Source organism: Saccostrea cucullata, unplaced genomic scaffold (genome assembly GCF_032062105.1).
Source record: "Saccostrea cucullata isolate Sc308-1 unplaced genomic scaffold, CSIRO_AGI_Scuc_v1 ctg1762, whole genome shotgun sequence".
NCBI lineage: Eukaryota > Metazoa > Mollusca > Bivalvia > Ostreida > Ostreidae > Saccostrea > Saccostrea cuccullata.
The window spans coordinates 183,303-203,223 of NW_026929122.1; the positions used below are offsets into that span (position 1 = coordinate 183,303).

Sequence of the window (19,921 nt, forward strand, 5' to 3'; positions counted from 1 at the left end):
AAAGTCTAGCTATAGAGATATATATTAGCATTCGAAGTCTAGCTATAGAGATAACGAATAGTAAAATTAAAGCTCAAATGTCTATTCAAACATAATTATATTATATATACATGTACGTTTGTATGTTTTGAATGGACCTTTGAGCTTTATGCTTTATCTATTGATTTTAGTTTTGGGTGCAAAGTATATAGCGTTTATCAGACAGTCAATTGAAATCAGGTCGCTAGCTTGCAACTGATAACAGCTAGTGGCCTGATTTCACAAAATATTTTGTCGAATGTCACATAAACTTTAAATAAGTTACTTGTACTAAAATAGAAGATAGAACAATTGGCTAAAGCGCTTGCAGTTAATATATTGTGATCTTTTTGGAATGTATTGATACACCCAACAAACCTGTACAGGTTCTTCATTTTGTTTTTTAAAAATATAAACAGTGTTACAAAAGTTCATTTCACATACATATATAATTTTAAGTTTATTTTCGAAATCTTACAGATTCATATGTAGACATTATAGGGTATTACGAATGGCGAGGTCAAGAACGGAAAAGGATCCATGTCAAATGCAATATTATTAATGCTGGTAAATTTAGAGCAGTTACCTCCATGAAAATAATGCAGCGATTTCCTCGTGGAGATAAAGCAATCGTTACCATTGAAAACAGGGGAAAGTTGTGGAAAGGCAAAGACTACATTCATGTCGCAGGAAACACTTCTATCCCAGCAGTAGCATTTTTGGAATTATCAATTTCAGAGCACAATATAATATGTCCTGACGATCTGATAGAGTATTTTTGTAGATGTGTTGGCATTGACAAGTCTTCTGCTCCAATCAACGATGAAAGTAAACTGCTTCATATTCAGTACGATGGTAAACTAGCATTAGTTTTACTTTTCATTTTGAGTATGCGTGTGTTTTTAAATTTCAAAAATCTCAGATACATTTCTCTGATACATTCACAATGCCATTCATTCATGATATTTTAATGATAAGAATGGAAAAAATTTTAGGAAAGAAGTCATACTCGTGATCGTGTATTTTCTACACTGTCAGATGTAGAAAATATACGAATGGGAACTGATGTTACTTTCTCTTATAACAAAGCTTCTATCAGATGAGCAAACAAAATATTAAAATGACAAAACACTTGAGGAAAAATATATTCAACAAGTATTAAAATGTGGGAAGGAGTATCCAGTGAGTTGTTAACTAATTTTCAAAACTTTTCAAATCAGAAAATTATAAACAGATTCCATTTTCCTATCCCCACACGTGTGGACTTCCCTTGCCTTTGATTATAGCATTCACCTAGGAAGACTTTATTTCTAATCTAAGTTCAACGGCAAAATAGTTGAGTGACTATATATGGGTAAGTTGGGATAACAATGAGATATCGACCAATTGATGATCAAAATTAAACGTGTCAATATGTAGGAGGAAACCATCCCAAGAATATGAAAGGCTTGACTTATGTCATATTGAAATGGGAATATCCTTGGGTAGGTTACTCTTACAAACGTCCATATTACAAACAAGGGGTAGGATGGGGCAACAATCATCAAGGTTTTACATACAAATGAATTACTGCCATTACTGATTCAGATGGGCGTTATGGACTATATCATGAGTCTATTGTTATTGCAGCCCGGAGGACCGGGCTGCTCTATATATGCTTATAAGTTTAAGTGTTTGTGTATAGGGGTTGAGGTGGGAGAAGTTATTCAGAACTAGAGGTTTTCTGAACATTAAAAATATTGTTAATCAGAATGTTCTTTCCCTTAATAATTAAGAGATACGTAATATATTTACTTCCATAAAGTGAATCTGCAAAAATATATATGTTTTTCAAATTCAATATATAATGCTGCTTATTATTTGCCATCGATAAAACGACAGGTCCTTTTTTAGAACATCGAATTTTACTTATCGCATAAAAACGTACCTGACACAGTTCATATTTTATATCCTTAAAGTGAAATACATTTTTGAAAATAGGTGATGCATGTGCCTGGTTTAAGTTTATATTTTATACAGCTAACATTTACTTGACGAATTGATAAAGTTTAAAAGGGTATCGTTCTTGTTCGATTTTCATCTGACTATAAGTTTTCAAAATATTTTCAACTATCGTCTCCATCATTTAGACACATGCCATTTTCACATACATCGATGCGGTTTGATGATCAAGACTCATTTCCATTGTTTACTTTATTTATTTCCCGGGCGACAATTGATGGTTATATCAATATTTTCTTGTTATTATTGTTTGAAAACTTCAGAAACCTTGTATAGTGTGTAAAACTAGAATGAAAGGACAAAAAATGCTTACGAGCAGCTGGCATCAACATTTCATAACTATTTTTGTCTCGAGAATTGAGTGTTCATGCTAGAAATGAGAAAAAGGAAGCAATCATAACATTCTATCCAATTAACAATGATAAAGTTCATTTCTTTATGACTATGGTATGAAATTACAGAATTACCTGCTTATATGAGTGACATTCATGTTAACATCAACGGTCAGAGAAGATCTAGCAATATTTCATTGGTCGTTGGCACAAGTGTTGAACTGACCTGTGAAGGTGATGTAACGTACGAGAACTCGAGAATGCAGGTATACTTTTTACTCACATTTCGAACATAAAAAACTCTCGTGGAGTATTGAAATTGTATAATACAAGTAAAAAAAAATGAAAATGTTCAAAGTTATGCAAAACGGAGATCAATGACAAACCTATATTTCTAAACCATATATTTTGATTGTCATTGGGAAAAAAATAGAAAGCGAATTTCCAATACCTTCACAAACTTTGCAATTGTCAATCAAATACAAAAATAATTCTTAGTTATTTTGTTGATTGATTCTATATTGTTTAACCTCTCTCTTGAGAATTTTTCACCCATATGGAGACGACACCACCTGGCGGTGGAGAGCTGCAAATGTTGTCCTATACTCCGCACGCATTGCCATTGAGCAGGGAGGGATCTTTTTCGTGCCCAGCACCTACTGCGACAAGGAACCTCGGTTTATGATTACTAAGTCAATTCATATCAAAATATTGTATATGATGTTTGAACATTACTACATTGTTAATTTTTGTAATTTATAATTGTGCTCTTTTTGCCTATCTACATAAGACATGAGGAGGAATGCAACCTTTTATTCATTTTAGATATTTTACTAGAATTCATGCATTTCCTGAAGCACCGTCCCTTGGTGTCTTTTGTAGACCGGCAACCATTAATAGACCTTCATCTTATAATATTTTTACAATATTTGCACACCACCATGCTGAAATTGGTTTCATCTTTTTATTATACTCATTAATGAGAAGCTAATATGGCTTTTTACAAGTGAAAATGAATCAGTCTTAAGATAACTAAGTCAATTCATATTAAAATATTGTATATGATGTTTGAACATTACTACATTGTTACTTTTTATAAATTATAATTGAGCTATTTTTGCCTATCTACATTAGACATGAAGAGGAATGCAACCTTTCATTAATTTTAGACTAGAAATTGTGCATTCCTGAAGCACCGTCCCTTGATGTCTTTTGTAGACTGGCAACCATTAATAGACCTTATCTTTTAATACATTTACAATATTTGCACACCATCATGTTAATATTGTTATCTTTTTATTATGTTCAATAATGAAAAGTTAACATGGCTTTTTACAAATGAAAATGAGTAAATCTTAAGATTATAAAATCAATTCATATCAAAATATTGTATATGATTTTTGAATATTACTATATTGCATTTACAATATTTGCATACCACCATGGGTAAATTGGTTTAATGTTTCATTATGTACATTGTCTATTTTATGTAACGATATACTTGTATCTGTGTTATGCCCCCAGTGGGACCATGATTGGAAATAAAATCTATTCTATATGATCTCATCCGAAGGACCAGTCTCCACGTCCCACAGTGGGATTCGAACCCGCGATGCAAGGGTCATCTCCTTACTTCGCAACACTATAGCAAAGGCTTTCACCGCCGCTTTAGGTGTTTAAACTACTTCTTAAAATATTGGATTAGTATACTTTATTGCAAAAGTATGTCATTATGACATTGTTTGTCATATGCACATATCTGTGCGTAGAAAATATGGTTTTATTGAGAACAATGATCTTTAGATGATTTACCTGAATATCATTCTAAAATGATAACAGTTATTGCAACCCCTATCGAAATAACGACCACTATTGAAACAATCATTTCAGCAGAGGTTGAGAGTGCACTTCAAAAACTACACTACATAGTAAGATACAGTAACCACTATTTAAATACAGACCACTTTGTAATAATTATTTCAATGCAAGTTGATAATACAATTCAATATGACCACTACATTGTCTCTACTATAGAAATATTTATTTCAATAGTTGTTATTTCAATTAAGCCACGATACTCACTATTGAAATGAATACTATAGTATATAACGGAGAACTCATTTTTATTTTCAACAACGATTGGTGTAGGCAATGTTGATATAAAGTGAAAAATAGAATGATACATTTTGTCTGTTAAATGTACGGTGATCAAACATAACCATATTCTCATCAGAAAGTCATAGAGCTCTACATGTATTGATCAGTCTTTGATTGAAGATATCAATGTATTAATAGTATTCTATGAAAAAACAGTTACCTATCATATCTTTAACAAAATTAATTTATTTCTTAATAAGTTGAAAAATATAATGAACAAATTAATTTATATGGTTATCCTTATTTCAAAAGTGGTCGTAGTCTTGTTTTTGGTATTGAACTGCATTATTACATTATAATACTAGTAATTACTATTAGAATAATAATTTCAGAAGTGAACGTTATTTTAATAGGGGTTGCAACCTGGTATTTGTTTTGAAGTGTTTTCTCGACCAATATTGAATTACTTTTTTTCAATATTTGATGTTATATCAATAGTGGTTGCAATAATGCACTGTCAGCACTGCATTTCTTCGCTAGCCAAGGGTTTCCGATCCAAAATCTACTCCTTGTAATGGAGATTTTGTATCTGAAACCCTTGCCTAGCGAAGATGCTGTAACTATTGCAACAGTTCTTTCCATAACAGTTCTTTTCACACCTTTAAGTCGCCTACGTGGCACAGTGGTTAGAGCGTCGGCTCTAGAATCGCGAAGTAATTAAGGAGTCAACCCTTACGTCGCGGATTCGAATCCCAATGCGAGACGTGGAGACCGGTCCTTCGGATGAGAAAGTATAAACCGAGGTCCCGTGTCGCAGTAGGTGCTGACACGAAAAAGATCTCTCCCTGCTTAATGGCTATAAGTGCCAAGTATAGGACAAAATTTGCAGCTCTCCATCGGTAAGTGGTGGCGTCTTTATATGAGTGAAAACTTCTCGAGAGGGACGTTAAACAATATACAATAAATCAATCTTTCCATGCCTTAAAAATGTTCAAAACAAAGAAATAAAAAAAAACAGTTTTGAATATATTTATTTAGATATATTAAACTTTCCTTCCATAAATTTGTTTTTTTTTTTAATTGTTTTTATATTGTCACTAAATACAGGCATAAGTAGAGACTCTGGTACTTTTGATTAACTTTTAAGCTGTAGTATCCTATTTAGTCAGAAGGGTACAAGTCTATAGAGGTCTTCTTCGTTATAGGATATACGCTGGTGTTTGAAAGTTGGAAGACACGCTTATTTCAATCCTTATTTCTCAAACGTCAGTATAACGAACATAACATCAAAGACGTGTTATAAAATGCAGAGAAGCCACGATAATCTATACTATTGAAATAGTTGATGGAAAAACGGAATTTATCTGTGAGTCTGGATACAAGACAAGGTGTGGCACCGGAAGTGCAATGGCACATATATCAATTTATTCAGGTGGGTTCATTTCATACCACACGGGCATCGGGCATATTGGATTTTCAAGTTTTTTTCTTTCTTATTTTTTGCTTGTTTAGTTATATAATTATTTGCTTTTTTTTAGAATCTGGACAACAGACTAATTTTTTTGTATTTCTATCAGTTGGTCGATAAACTGTAGATCACAACTGGTTTTAGACACCAAAGCTATTAACTTGTATTTTGGACATCATTATTTGACTTTCAAATTTAACATAATTTTCAAAATCTTTAACCTTATCCATATATTTATTAAACAGTTGGTCCTAGATCGAGTTTGCCTATATATTCTTCTAAGTAAACTCAGGTGGCCTATTGTTATCTCTTTTCGTCCCTCGTCGTGCGTCGTTCGTCATGTTTTAACATTTGAACATTTTTAGGGTTTTAGGCAAGCCTCTGTTGATTATATATTGAAAATGCATAAATTCTTTGAAATTCTTTTTCTCTGCTCCTGGGTATTAACAAGAGGACCATGGATCTTATAGGTCACCTGAGCACCAAGCAACAACTTTCCAATGTTTGAGCTTGGTTCATGATATAAGCTAGATGCATTGGCATTCACAATTTTGAAAGATGCACCATTGCTAATAATAACTATACACTTAGCAAATGTTTAGTTTGTATACTTAATACCCATAAGCAGGGTAAGGGAACAAAAATGCATGTCAACTAATCAGTAATATTCAGCAATAATCGTGAGTGCCCCTACCACAAATGAACCCCTGACCCTAGGTCTACACATTGCACAATTTTTGAAATGCACACTTGCTTATCAAAAATGTTTGATTAATACCAAGGAGCAGATTTCAAACAATTCATTTTTAGTATATAAGTAGAGCCCCCCCCCCTCTTTGGTATCCCTGACCCAGGGGCCTTGAAATTCACAATTCTGGAAGAAAAGCCCTTGCACATCAAAGAATAAATGCATTTTCACTATATAATCAATAGAGCCCCGCCTTAACACCAGAACCCCTGACCCTGGGGTCATGAAATTCACAATTTTGGAAGAGGCACTCATGCTCATCATAACTATGTATTTAGTTAGTTTATTTAATACCCAGGAGCAGAGAAGAAGATTTTCAAAGATTTAATGCATTTTCACTATATAATCAATAGAGCCCCACCCTAACACCAGAATTCCTGACCCAAGGTCACCTGAGTTTACTCAGGTGACCTAAAAAATCTAACCAAGTACATATTTATTTGGAGCAAAATTGTCTCTTCCAAAATTGTAAATTTCATGGCCCTAGGTCAGGGGTTCTGATGGGGTTCTATTGAATATATAGTGAAAATGCATTATTTCTTTGAAAATTTTCTCTGCTCCTCGGTATCAAAAAAACTAATTAAGCACAAAGTTATAATGAGCAAGAATGCCTCTTTCAAAATGGAGAATTTTATGGCCCCTGGGCCGGGGGTTCTGGTGTTAGGGCGAGGCTAAATAGATTTAAATACTAGTATATAGTGAAAATACTTGTACATTACAATGTAATTCTTTAAAAAATATTCTCCTTTGCTCCTAGGTATTTAAAAAAACATACCTAACTAAGCACAAAAGTTATAATGAGCAAGAACGCCTCTTCCATATTTGTGATATGAATTTCATGACCCCAGGCTCAGAGGTTCCAGTGCTAGGGCGGGGCTATATAGATTACTAGTATTTAGTGAAATGTATTAATTCTTTAAAAATCTTCTCTACTACTCGTGGATATTAAAGCAATGAATTATATGTACATGCATTGTTATGATGAGGAAGGATGCCTCTTCCAAATTTGTGAATTTCAGGGCTCCTGAGTCAGGGGTTCTGGTGTTAGGGCGGGGCTCTAAAAATTTATAAAATTTCCAAAATTTTGATGTATGTGGCACCAGGGTCAGTGGTTCTTGTGGGTGGGGTGCACAACTGGTTATAAAGTGGCAATGCATTTTCTCTTTGTTACTCTGTTGTTTTTTTTTCAATCTAGTATTTAATTTGACAGAGCCACTACAAGAACATAATAGATTACCACCCTTCTTTTATGTGTCATTGTCGCTGTTCATCAGCTCAGTGGTTGGAATCGTGGTCATCATCACGATTTTTGGAAGGAATCGGAAAAGGAAAAGAGGTATCTTTCAAACATTTTTTTAATTGTTGAATTGTGGTATCGAGTGCAGTTTTATATAATCCCAGTTTTAATTATTTACTATAAGTCTTTGTGTACTATTATTTACAGCTTTAATGAAAGAGGATACAAGGTGAGAAAACATCATCAAATTTTGATTCATATTGCAGTTTGAAGTGTGTTATTCTATGGCTTTGATTTTTGAAGCAGCCTAAGATAAATAAAATTTTAAAATATCAATTCTAGCTGCTCTGAAATTCTGAGTTCTTATTTACAGGCATCATGCATACCTTCAGAAAATGGTCAAAATGAGTTCTCCTGAGACTGGTAATATTTTCCCCCCAATTTTACTTGAACTATCGAAAGAAAGTTGTGGTGTACTGATATTGCTATCTCAGTCAAATTTCTTGCCATTTAACCTTTTTTCACAAACTGAGGTGCAATAAGGTTAACGTTCTGTATAAAAGGAGCTATTTTTGGACCTATCTTCAGTTAAGTTCCTACATTTTTTTTACAACGATTTTGATTTATACGTGAATATGTCCATACATACATATCGTATATTGTACATTTCTTATAATCTATTTGCTTTTTCAGGAACAGATGGAGACTAGTAAGTATAATCCCATTTATTTATTCGGTTTCACTACTGTGCTGTACCAAGTGAGCTATCTGGCCACCAGCGATTTAACCTGTCTGACCAAAAAGTTCTCCCCTCTTAAAAAACGTCACCCTCAGGACACAAACCCTCCCTGGCCTGTCAATTTCAGGGCATGACATCGAATGTAACCAAAGAAGAGAATAAAGTGCCCCGCCACAGCATGATACGCCCGTCAAATTTTGTTCCATCAAATTTTGTTCAATAATCATAAATTGGTAATTAGAGTGCAGGAAAATCAGGTAACCTTGATTACCAAGTTCAAGATTACAAGATTGACACTTCAATTATCTAATTTTCATTCCTTATCATTTTTAAAATATTGTACATACATCTTTAAGAGTTTAGGCAATAATTATAAGAAATAATACATCATATAATTCTAAACTGGCTGAGTTAGAGCTTAACAGATATCCATATGCAGCTTTTTTATTGCATATTTTATGATTGATTGAAAATGCTACAGTCTAAAAAACATCAAAAATAAATTATTCTTTAGACTATAAAATTTTATAAGACATGGCACTCTGCAATTTGTTGAAATATATAAAAGTTGAAATGTATTTTTTTTAATGTACACATGTATAATTAGTTTTAATTATATCATACAATATTATTTTAGTTTTAATCATATACTGTATTTTAAAACATCAATTTGTTTTAATTACATTACTACCACCAAATAATTAATTGAAAGATCTTTATCTGAGCTAGCCATCAAGAACTCTTAATTAACACAAGCAACTATGAGGCAATTTCTTTTTGCACAACTCCCAAGAGACAATAGCTGCATGGTCAGAGATGGTCTTCCAGTTAGCTCTTGACAATAAACTCATTAATTTCTCTCTAAATTTCTGCTATCAAAATTCTTCTTGACCAGTGCTTGTTAATTATGCCCATGGGACAAACTGCATTCCTCTTATAACATTAACATTTCTTACAGATTGCTGTAAAGTATATGATGAAAAAATAAGTTTTTTACTTGATTTAACATTTTTTAACAAGGATACAACTATAATTTTACATTTTTAGGATTATGAAATGGAAAATTTAAAAGAATTAGTTTTTTAAAAAATTTCACTTAAATTAAAAGTCACAGTGACCTTGAAATAGGCCGCGACACACCTTCTACGTAAGATGTATACTTTTGCCAAGTTTGATAGCTCTAGGTCTAATAGTTTTCTAGTTATGAGCCGGACAGGATTTTTCCTTATTTGGACATAGCATCTTTATTAAAGGTCAGAGTGACTTACTTTTTGTGCGCGACACACCGTCTACCCAAGAAGTACCAGTTGACAAAGTTTGATAGTCCTAGCCCTAATAGTATTGAAGTTATGAGCCGGACACGAGTGGACAGACGGACGGACGGACGGACATGAAGCCTATAACATAATACGTCCCGTCTGAAGACGGGCGTATAAAAATGCAACAGACCAGACCAGGGTGTGAACCGAGGGCCCCTTATTCATTAATCACATAAACTGGAAAGCTATCTGACCACTGGTGATGAATCCTGCCCGACTCTCAGTTTAAATATTCACTGTTGTTTTAAATTCTGCACTTTTTTGGACTCTGTGCCTTTCATGTCAAAAACAAATCCTGTGAAATCATCATTGCCCAATGGGGACCAATGTTCATTGATTTCGTGGTCCATTGAATATCTGAATATACAACTTACCCAAGAAATAATGTCCCCATCAACCAAAAATATTTGGCTAATCAAAACATTGATCCCAACGAATTAAAATGACTCCACAGTACGGGTTCATGCAATATACATGTATAAAAATAAGATCAAGACAATAAATCCATGAGAAATTTGATCAAGATTTCTTTAATACTTATCATCAAACACCTCTGATTACCACAAATAACATGTATTTGACAAAATTAACTGCTTGTTGGTTGACAAAGATTTTATAAATCAGTCTTACAATTTGATGTAGACAATGTCTTCTCATACATCTCATGTACAACTAGTGTTTCTGTCTTGCTTTCCACTGTGTGGAAAGTAAATGCCAAGGCCTTGTAGAATTTGAACTTAAAACTTTCTTAAAAATACTTATAAAATGTTTAATAAATATCTTTAACATAACAGAATCTTCGTAAGGCCTAGAAAAAAAAATATGTTTGTTTCCGCTTTCAGGCTGAAAAAATATAGGGTAGGTAGGTAGGCAATTTTTTTTTTTTTGAAAAAAATTTTTTTGCTTCTTTAATCAAAACGTGTATAGAAGTAACATTAATGACAAAAGAAATGGTGTTTTCAAGCATTACTGTGACTTAACTTACAATAGAAAGGTGACCCAAACTTCTTTCTGTCTTGAAAAGCTTGCAAAGTTGGAGGCTATAATTCCCTGGTTGAAATCTTGCACATCATGGGACAAAAGCATTAAAAAAATATTTAGGGTCGGCACTATAAATTAGGGTCAGTCGGGAAAGCGGAAACAAGCATATTTTTTTTCTAGGCCTAATTTATCTCCTTTTTTAACCAGTATTCAACCAATACCATCAAGTGAAGAGATTTCCAATGAATATGAAATGGTTGAGGGATACATCGCTACAACAAACAACAAAAAGACAACCTCAAGGTGTCAGATTCTATGAAATAAGATCTTCTTCAACAATGTCCCTTTTAGGAACTATTTGTAAAGTGATATTGACTATGCATATTTGTTTTTGATGTAAATTGTCTCTGGTTGCACTGGCCCGTCAATCAAATCTTCCTCCACCCCCTGAAGAACCCATTGGTGGTTACACACCTCTAGCGCCTCCCACTCCGCTTTGAAGGCTTTCATTGGATCAGGAGGAGTCATCATCCCCGCCCCCGACATCTGCTCCTGCATGGCTTTGGTCTGATCAGCCGCTGGAAAAATAATAATCGGTCGTGAATGAAAAGAACACACTAAATAATGAATTGATTGATATTCTTTATCAAAATGCAAAACTATGTAATAATATGAAAATTGCCTTTAAATTTTAATCTAAAATATACACTGTACATATCTTAATTTTTTATATAGTTTATGTAAAATTAATATTTCACAGAAAAATCTTGTTTGTGCTGTATATTTGTCCTTTTTTATTTTTATAATTAAAAAAAAATATTTTTTTCCATTGATTTTTATTTAATTTGCAGACAACATTGAAACAACAATGCAACTTACAATTATCCTGTCCTAATATAAGTGTATATAAACTTCTCAAACCAAAGACATTGAGGAAATACCAGGATGCTGAACTAACCCTTAAAAATAAAATTTAAATCACATTTTAGCATGAGTACATGTAGTTATTGTAGTACATGTAACAACAATATATAAAGTTTAAAATTGACAGAATTGCAATTTCTAAAGTCATTTTCTTAAATAAAATGAAATGCTGTAAGATCTTAAAAGTGTAAGTTAATGAAGAAGTTAAACTTGGTCTTTTTACCATGAAGCGTCTAATGATGCCAGCTCCACCCCTCTCTGTAACATGGGCTTGAATCGTAGAGTAAGCGGAAATGGAACTTTGGCTATAGTAAAACACAAACAAAGCATATGTCAACCGCATCTTTGCTTGGTTTTAATAGTAACATTTTATTAAAATAAATAAAGCATATTTTTCCCTGTTTGATTAACTAAACTTCAACATCCATTTCTATGTATGGTTATACAGTTAATAGAGGGTACCAGTATGTATTAATACAAAATATAATCAGAGTACTTACTTGTTAAGAACCCTGAAAATGCCCAGTTAATCCATCCTCCTATAATGATCATAGGTAACACATTGGTGACATTTCCCTTCAGCATGTCTGTCATCATTGAAGGGTCTACAAATCAGCAAATAAAGAAAAAGGTAAGCACCTTTTATTCTTATATAAGTACATCACATATATTTGAATTTAAACAATAGCATTTACATGTATGTAAAAAATCAATTTATAAATTCAAATATCAACATGGTTAAAATACCTAAAATTTTCATATACATTAAGAAGTATAATTTTATAATTCTTCTATCCTTAAATAACCACTTTTTAATATCAAAAATACCAGTTAATTTCATCCTCACTCATTTTCAACTTAAAGGGACTTTTGCAAAAGAGGATTTGAATTTTTTTTTTTACTTCTGTCAAACATAAAAGGCAATTTCACACATGTTTGTATATAACAAATTCACTTCTTGATTTCATGAACAAGTTTGATTCATGACCATAACAAATCTACACTGTACCTGTCATAGGATTTTTGGCAGTAGATTCCCTCTTTTCTGTTTTAAAATATCCTGAATTTTCTGCATTGAAAAAGCTTTTCCTCATTAAAAAGCCCTAAAAAATATAATCATTCATTTGGATTTTAATATTCTAAAACATTGCAGTGCTTCACTTCCTTCATGTCAGTTATAGGCTGTAGCTTACCAAAACTTGTTTTTAATTTTGGATATATTTTTTTTTTTAATAATAAATGTATCTGTACTTTGTACCTGTTTTGTGATGAATTTTCCATTTTCTCTTAAGATTCTGCTCCGTATCAGTACATGACTGAAAATTGAAAAAAGATAAAATATTACATACTATTATCTTCTTATTGTTTAAAAAATAATTACAGCGATGTGATGCACGAGTAGGGCTATTTTGTTGAGTTACACTAATACTGTTCCAACATGTACCCTCCACTTTGCAGAGAAAATGAGAGATATCAAACTTTTTTGAAAGAAGATCAATTGGTAATAAAGGCATCAGCAGTGTTTGAAATAACAGTGCGCCTGACCGCCCAAGACAGTTTTTAGACTCACAAATTTAGTCATGGGCAAAAAGATTTGCACATATTGAAACCTGGCTGAACGTTATGGCTGTCAGGGGTACCCAAAATGATCCGGAACCACGGAACAATTAATTTGGGTTGGGTTTGTTTCTGTTTTTCCGGAATTTGGTTCGATTCCGATATGTACAATAGAGTAGGTTTTACCGTAAAAATGGACTCTAAAACGGAAGGTTCAATAGTAAATAACTATTGAAAATGGTAATGTGATTTGAATCATTTGGCTCGATTATTTTTCTTGTTATGAAACTTATTCAAACCAGTCACTATGTTTCTTAGATTTCAAAAAAATATATAATTTTTGTTGAATATAATTCATTGGCAATTAAGTCATGAGTTTTTATTGGGTACGTCTTTTAACCACAATGAACCACAAGGAACCACAATGAACCACAATGAAACCACAATGAACCACAATGAACCACAATGAAACCACAATGAACCACAAGGAAACCACAAGGAAACCACAAGGACATCTTAATTAAATTTTACACCGACGCCGAGGGTATCACATAAGCTCCCCCCAACTTCGTTGAGGTGAGCTAAAAATGCATTTAGTCTACTACAAAATATGTAAAATTTAAATTAAAAGGATAAAGAACTCTGGAGACCAGGTATTAAATTATTAACTTTTTAAAAACTGTAACAATAGCTGCACTAAATAAGTATTGAGTATTGAGGGCTTACTTACATGGACAAGGAATGCTGCGCATTCCCCATTATAATGTGTTTGGACTTTTTAGGAACTTTTGATTTTTCTCATTTAGGCAGGCCCGGGACTCTTTTTTTTTTTTTTTTTTAAGGACAGACGAGACGTTCCTTAATAATAGATAAATTTTTCTAAGAGTTTGTCATTGAAGTATTGCTACTTAAACATGTTTACTCACAAAAAATTGAGGTACCTTACCAGGCATTTCTGCGAGATACCAGGGGTAGTTTTTCTTATATAATCCTTTGGGGAAGAAAAATAATTTTCGAATTTCAAAGTTTTAAGTGTTTGGATATTTTAAAAACGTTTAGAAACTGCTTTAGAAATCATAATGTTATTAAAATTTTGAACATTTTTCATACATTACGAAGATATACAAAACATAATTTGAGGAACATCTCGTCTGACCTTAAATTGCATGGAAGATGGGACAGGCACCTTTGATGCAAACTTCAGATAATTGACATCAGTATTTAAAAGTTTCATGTATATTGCCATTACAATGTACTTCAAGTTTTTCAGTTAATATTTTAATCGACTCTGAATGAAATATACAAATAGAATAGTTATATGTATTTAAATATGTTATGTACAAAGAAAATGTTTTTACCTTAAAATATGAATTCTGTCAGATATCATGAGTGTATAGGATGATTTTTGTACAGTGGAATTACAGAGTAAACTTTAGAGACAAATTAAGATGTCCTTGTGGTTCCTTGTGGTTTCATTGTGGTTTCATTGTGGTTCATTGTGGTTCCTTGTGGTTCATTGTGGTTAAAAGACATACCCGTTTTTATTCTATTATAGACCCGAAATGAAAAACCAACAACCGAACCTAAAAAAAATAAGAACCAACCCGAAAAATTATGTAATGGTGACAACCCTACTGGACGTGTAAAAATTTTCCATAAATTAAAATTCAGAATTGATAAAACTCTCGCAAAATAACTAATATTACTGGTTGCAAAGTGTAACAAGCAAACGGGTAGAATTCATCATGCAGCCTATAGGTCAGGAATCCAATATATAATGAACTGGCCCCATTCACATTACTGCTAAAACGAACTTATGAAATATCTTTGTTGAATGTGAGCTTAGCAGAAAATTTATTAGGGGGATAGTCTTTCATCATTATCCCATTATTATGTGCATCCTATATTAGACTTCAACAAATATCAGCTAATGAAGTAGCCTTTCTTTCAATCTGTAGTTCAGCTGCTTAAAACATTTGTTAAAAACTGCTGGTTTAATCTCTATTCAAGTTAGCTGCAGATCTGTAGCGTTAAGGTTTTATATATTTGTTTTTTACCATAACGCTACAGATCCCGTAGTACAAAAAAGGTGCAATTTACGGCGCAATATTTTTTGCGCTCTTTTGGGGAGAATTTCTCCACTTTCCAGCATCGTTCGATCAACAACCTTTCACTCCCTAATTCTAGACACATTATTTCATTAATCTGTATATTTTATCCATCTCCCAACCCTTTATACTCGTCTCTACAAGTGATAAACTCGCTTGAAAAAGTTGATTATAATTATTTTTTAGATTACTGAAAATTCATATCCAGTGAGTTTATTGCCTGTAGAGACAACTATAAATGGCTGGGAGGTGGATAAACTATACATGTTGGCTACAGAATGTGTCTAGAATTAGGGAGTGAAAGGTAGTTGATTGACCAAAGCTAGAAAGTGGAGAAATTCTCCCCAAAAGAGCGCAAAAAATATTGCGCCGTAAATTGCACTTTTTCTGCACTACGCGATCTGTAGCGTTATGGTCAAAGACATATACATAAAACTTTAACGCGACAGATCTGCAGCTATATTCAAGTAAGACCACTTTGAAGACTGAGGAAATTCGAAAGTATATAATTTCATATTTATGCTCACCTATCAGTAACTTGCTGTAGCTCAGTCTTCTTTTCTGATGATAAAAGTATTGTTACATAGTGTTTTATGATTCCAGTGAAAAATGTGATCAATACAATGGGTAAAAACACCCAAATTCGGATGTCCGAGTCTAAGAGCAGCTCGGCCATTTCTAAGACCGGAAATGTCTCCTTGACGGTAACATGGTCGGTAAAGGTTGAATAAGCTAATTTAACATTAATTTACAGAATTTTTTTCATTCAAAACATAATTTTTTTCAACAAAAATTTTAAGATATGTGCAAAAAATTGAAAAGGTTATAAGTGCAGTTTGATTGTCGTAAAACAAGGGACGCTACTCTGATTTACTTTCGATACCAGCATGTGTGATGCAAGCATCCCATCAAAAGTTGAGCAATATGAGCAGTTTCTAAATGAAAGATTGAAGACAGACCTAAGGTAGTGTAAATGCTAAATTTTCGTTCATAAATATTTAATTTTGAATGACATTAACGTATTACTATTAGTCAGTTGATTTATAATAACAAAAAGTGCATAACAAAACCTGGGAATCAGCTGCAGGCAAATAAGCATTTTTTTTCTATTTTCAGTCAAGTATTAGATCAGAGGGACAAATTATATGGGGAAGTAGCAGAATATTTACAGCTTAAGACTGTCATCGAAAGAGTAAAGGTATATGTCATCCACCGATGTTAGGCCCAGTGTACACACTAATACAATTGTAACGGGATAGGAGAAAATGCAGCAGACCAGACCAGGATTCGAACCCGGGCCCCCTGAAACTCCGGTCAGGTGCTCTACCAACTGAGCTATCTGGCCATCGGCAATCAAAACCCGGCTGACCGCCACATTCCTCCCTCCTTAAAGGTCTTTGGACCTCCAAAGACCCCAACCCAGGCTCATCCCTGACAGGCTTCTCACCTTTCAGTTCCAGGGCATGGCACAGCACCAAATGTAATGGGAGAGGAGAAAATGCAGCGGACCAGACCGTGATTCAAACCCAGGCCCCCTGAAACTCGGGTCAGGTGCTCTACCAACTGGGCAATCTGGCCACTGGCAATCGATCCCGGCTGACAGCCACACAAGATAAAAGTATAGAGAGAATGTGAAGGAAAACATCAGTATTTAAATTTTTTTGTCCAGACTAACTGTCCAGAAGAATATGCATACATGTAGTAGGACTTTCTAAACCTCTCATGCCTTTACAGTATACGTACTGACCGGACATAACCAAAGAGAAAGCAAAATCAAAGCGCACACCAGGTGTACTCCCCAAAGGTCTTCTACCTATTCCCACTTTTTAAAAATCTCAATTCCACCTATTCCCACTTGCAAATAACAATAGATGTTTAGATAGTTAATTTGTTGTTAAAGTAACTAGACTAGTTACATCTGCTCTTTAATTAATCATTTGCTTACACAAAAATTCCACCTATTCCCACATAAAATCTTACCTTTTTCTACCCGATTTTCAAAAAGTGGGAATAGGTAGAATGAACCCTCTCCGAGTTCACTTGGGGTCCACTAGGGCTAACTTATAATTCAGCTTGACAGAAGTTAATTTAACCCTGGCCATGACCATTGCATTATTATTCAAGTACTCTATCCACTAAGCTATCCAGGCTGATATATGTTGTCCATATAAATTGAAAAACTACAAAGATGAAGAGAAAATTAATTAAGGCGCTTGGTTGCCTATATTTTGGACCATTCCAAGTTTTTTAAAATGTATTTTAATTGGTTGCTTTTTTTAAAAAAATAAGTTTAATCAAACCATCCTGTGTACTTATTTTCTTTGCTTCAGGAATCAGATTACAAAACAGAAGGTCTGAAAACTCAAGTGGATCTAGGTTGTAACTTCTATGTTCAAGCACATGTGTAAGTTTGAATGAATTAAAGTTCATGTTTTTACTATAAAGTGTGATGTAATAATGTTTAAACTAGGGATACACTCTTAGTTAAATTTTATAACCATATAATTCTTTCTGATAAATGCCAGAAGAGAAATTTCTTAAAAATCAATTGACCTGCATTTTGAATTTTTTTTTGTTTTAGTCCAGATGCCTCTATGATTTTTGTGAGTGTGGGTTATGGATTTTTCCTGGAAATGACACATGATGAGGCCCTGAGCTTTATTGACAAGAAAGTCTCCATAATAAACGACAAGATTGACGTCCACACCAAAGACGCTGCCAAAATAAAGGCCCATATCAAGCTTGTTTTACAGGTAAGCTAACCATTGTTATACCCTATAAGCAGAATCTTTAGCGAGTCAGGATTTCATTTCGGCGGTTATAAGCCAGGGTGCTAAGATTGCTAAATTTGTATATCGATCGCTAAACTTTAATTGTGTTTTATTTGTGGAAACTTCTTAAAGTGAGCATTTTAGAATAGTTAAAATTACATTTCACTAAAATTAAAATACCAATTTTTAATGACAAATCACTTAATTTGCATCTCGCTAAAATTTCCACTTGTACAGTATGTGTGTATTACTGTATATAGTCTTGAAACAAATGGAAAGAAAAAGGTATGTTAACTTTTTTCTGGGTTCTGCCTGTTGGTTGAATATTTCTGTTATCATGCATTTTTCAGGGTTTACAAGAGATACAGAATCTAGATTTTGAAACAGAAAAACCTTACAGAGATGTGTTAAGCTGAGAGAACCTCCTGAGGCTAAGACTTGAAAAGACCTACATGTACTCCATGTTAAAGATGATTCTGCAGAACATCCAGAGGCAAGCCATGCAGGCTAAATGGACTAAACTAAAGACTGTGATAAAGTCAAAGAGCAGTGAATTAACAAAAGAATCTATGGAAATGACTGTCTTTCTATGCATTTCTCTATTCCATTTTCGTTGGGGAAATGAAATTCAAGCATAAAGTTATTAAAATTTGTAAGGTTATTTCCATTACTATTTTCCATGATTTCTCAATTTGCTTAAAAACACAAAGTTTGAGCTAGTTCAAGAAAGATTTGAGTCATCTTAAGGATTCATCAATTATTCACCATTAAGCAACCTTTAGTTAGTGCAGTGTACATTTATCATGAGTCTGAGATAGTATAATAACTCAGTGTATAGAAGTATAAGATTGGTCAGCTAGAAAGCTGATAGTGGGATTAGATTTGGAAGGCATCTCTTAATTAATGTACTTTTCAGAACTGCAATTGAAAACCCAAGTCACTTATACATTAATCCAGTGCGATTTTGTTCTTATTCTTTATATAATATATTATAGAGACTGAGTAATATTTACAACTCCAATGTCTTTGTGATAAAATCACTAATAGTTAATGTACTTTATTTCTTTCTCAATGTACTGGTTCATCAATAGGTGCAGTGAAAAAAAAAAAACAAGCCCATGGGCCTTATAAGTCACCTGAGAATCATGCAACAACTTTCAAATGATAGGATTTGGTTCATGTTTTAAGGTAGATGCTATGGCATTCACAATTTTGAAAGAGGCTGGCACCATTGCTAATCATAACTATGAACTTAGCAATTGCTTAGTTTGGTTACTTAGCCTCCTTAATACCCATAGGCAGGGTAGGGGAACAAAAAATGCATATCAACTAATCAGTAATATTCAGCAATAATCAAATATTAAGCAATAATCAGAAGTGCTCCAACCACACATGAACCCCTGACCCTAGGTTCACACATTGCACAATTTTTGAAAAGGCACACTTGCTTATCAAAAATGTTTGATTAATACCAAGGAGCAGATTTCAAACAATTCGTTTTTAGTATATAAGTAAAGCTCCCCCCCCCCCCACCACCACCATGGTATCCCTGACCCAGGGGCCTGGAAATTCACAATTCTGGAAGAAGAACCCCTGCACATCATAACTATATAGGTAGTTC

At 33.5% G+C, this 19,921-nt stretch overlaps 2 protein-coding genes and 1 long non-coding RNA gene across 3 annotated transcripts; 2 read left to right on the forward strand and 1 right to left on the reverse strand.

The window, feature by feature from the left end:
- Positions 1–2,486: 2,486 nt before the first annotated feature.
- Positions 2,487–11,271, forward strand: LOC134279824 (uncharacterized). The gene is made up of 6 exons (XR_009994774.1): positions 2,487–2,617; positions 5,654–5,880; positions 7,875–8,000; positions 8,109–8,130; positions 8,275–8,610; positions 11,148–11,271. It is a non-coding gene; the product is annotated as an uncharacterized LOC134279824 (long non-coding RNA).
- A 14-nt stretch (positions 11,272–11,285) lies between these two features.
- On the reverse strand, positions 11,286–16,242 carry LOC134279823 (ER membrane protein complex subunit 3-like). Its single transcript, XM_062762234.1, has 7 exons — positions 16,057–16,242; positions 13,123–13,180; positions 12,874–12,967; positions 12,365–12,469; positions 12,088–12,169; positions 11,820–11,899; positions 11,286–11,518 (listed from the first exon to the last, which is right to left on the reverse strand). Exons 1-7 carry the CDS (start codon positions 16,203–16,205, stop codon positions 11,316–11,318), a joined length of 771 nt encoding a protein of 256 aa, XP_062618218.1. The 5' UTR covers positions 16,206–16,242; the 3' UTR covers positions 11,286–11,315.
- A 161-nt stretch (positions 16,243–16,403) lies between these two features.
- LOC134279814 (protein UXT homolog) lies at positions 16,404–19,264 on the forward strand. The gene is made up of 5 exons (XM_062762226.1): positions 16,404–16,493; positions 16,646–16,727; positions 17,860–17,933; positions 18,111–18,282; positions 18,651–19,264. Exons 1-5 carry the CDS (start codon positions 16,417–16,419, stop codon positions 18,714–18,716), a joined length of 471 nt encoding a protein of 156 aa, XP_062618210.1. The 5' UTR covers positions 16,404–16,416; the 3' UTR covers positions 18,717–19,264.
- Positions 19,265–19,921: the final 657 nt, after the last annotated feature.